The sequence below is a fragment of the Austrofundulus limnaeus genome, unplaced genomic scaffold (assembly GCF_001266775.1).
Source record: "Austrofundulus limnaeus strain Quisiro unplaced genomic scaffold, Austrofundulus_limnaeus-1.0 Scaffold2610, whole genome shotgun sequence".
Taxonomy (NCBI): domain Eukaryota; kingdom Metazoa; phylum Chordata; class Actinopteri; order Cyprinodontiformes; family Rivulidae; genus Austrofundulus; species Austrofundulus limnaeus.
In genome coordinates, this window is record NW_013955012.1 from 1 (window position 1) to 466 (window position 466).

Genomic DNA, 466 nt, shown 5'->3' on the forward strand with positions numbered 1-466 from the left:
TAGCTGATGTTGACTTCCTGTTTCTTTAGCTGATGTTGACTTCCTGTTTCTTTAGCTGATGTTGACTTCCTGTTTCCTGTTCTTCAGCTCCTCACAAGTTCTACATCGGGTTTCGGTACGTGAACCCGCTGACGGAGGAGGCCATCGAGGAGATGGAGAAGGACGGAGTGGAGCGAGCCGTGGCCTTCACTCAGTACCCTCAGTACAGCTGCTCCACCACAGGTCCACAGCTGCAGCATCTTCACTCATCTGATGAGCACATACTGGGCCATCCAACCGTTTATCCATCCAGCTTTCATCCAACCGTTTATCCATCCAGCATTCATTCAACCATCCAACATTCATCCATCTCTTTATCCAACATTCATCCATCTCTTTATCCAACATTCATCCATCCATCCAACATTCATCCATCTGTTTATCCAACATTCATCCATCCATCCAACCATCCAACATTCATCCAACC

The 466-nt window shown here is 47.2% G+C and overlaps 1 protein-coding gene across 1 annotated transcript in view; it reads left to right on the forward strand.

Annotated features, from left to right (window-relative positions):
- Positions 1-87: 87 nt before the first annotated feature.
- Positions 88-466, forward strand: part of LOC106511235 (ferrochelatase, mitochondrial) — a gene marked incomplete at its 5' end in the record, with an annotated part of 15,200 nt that continues 14,821 nt past the window's right edge. Inside the window, 1 exon segment of the mRNA XM_013999987.1 lies at positions 88-222. Coding sequence (XP_013855441.1) covers positions 88-222 — 135 coding nt within the window.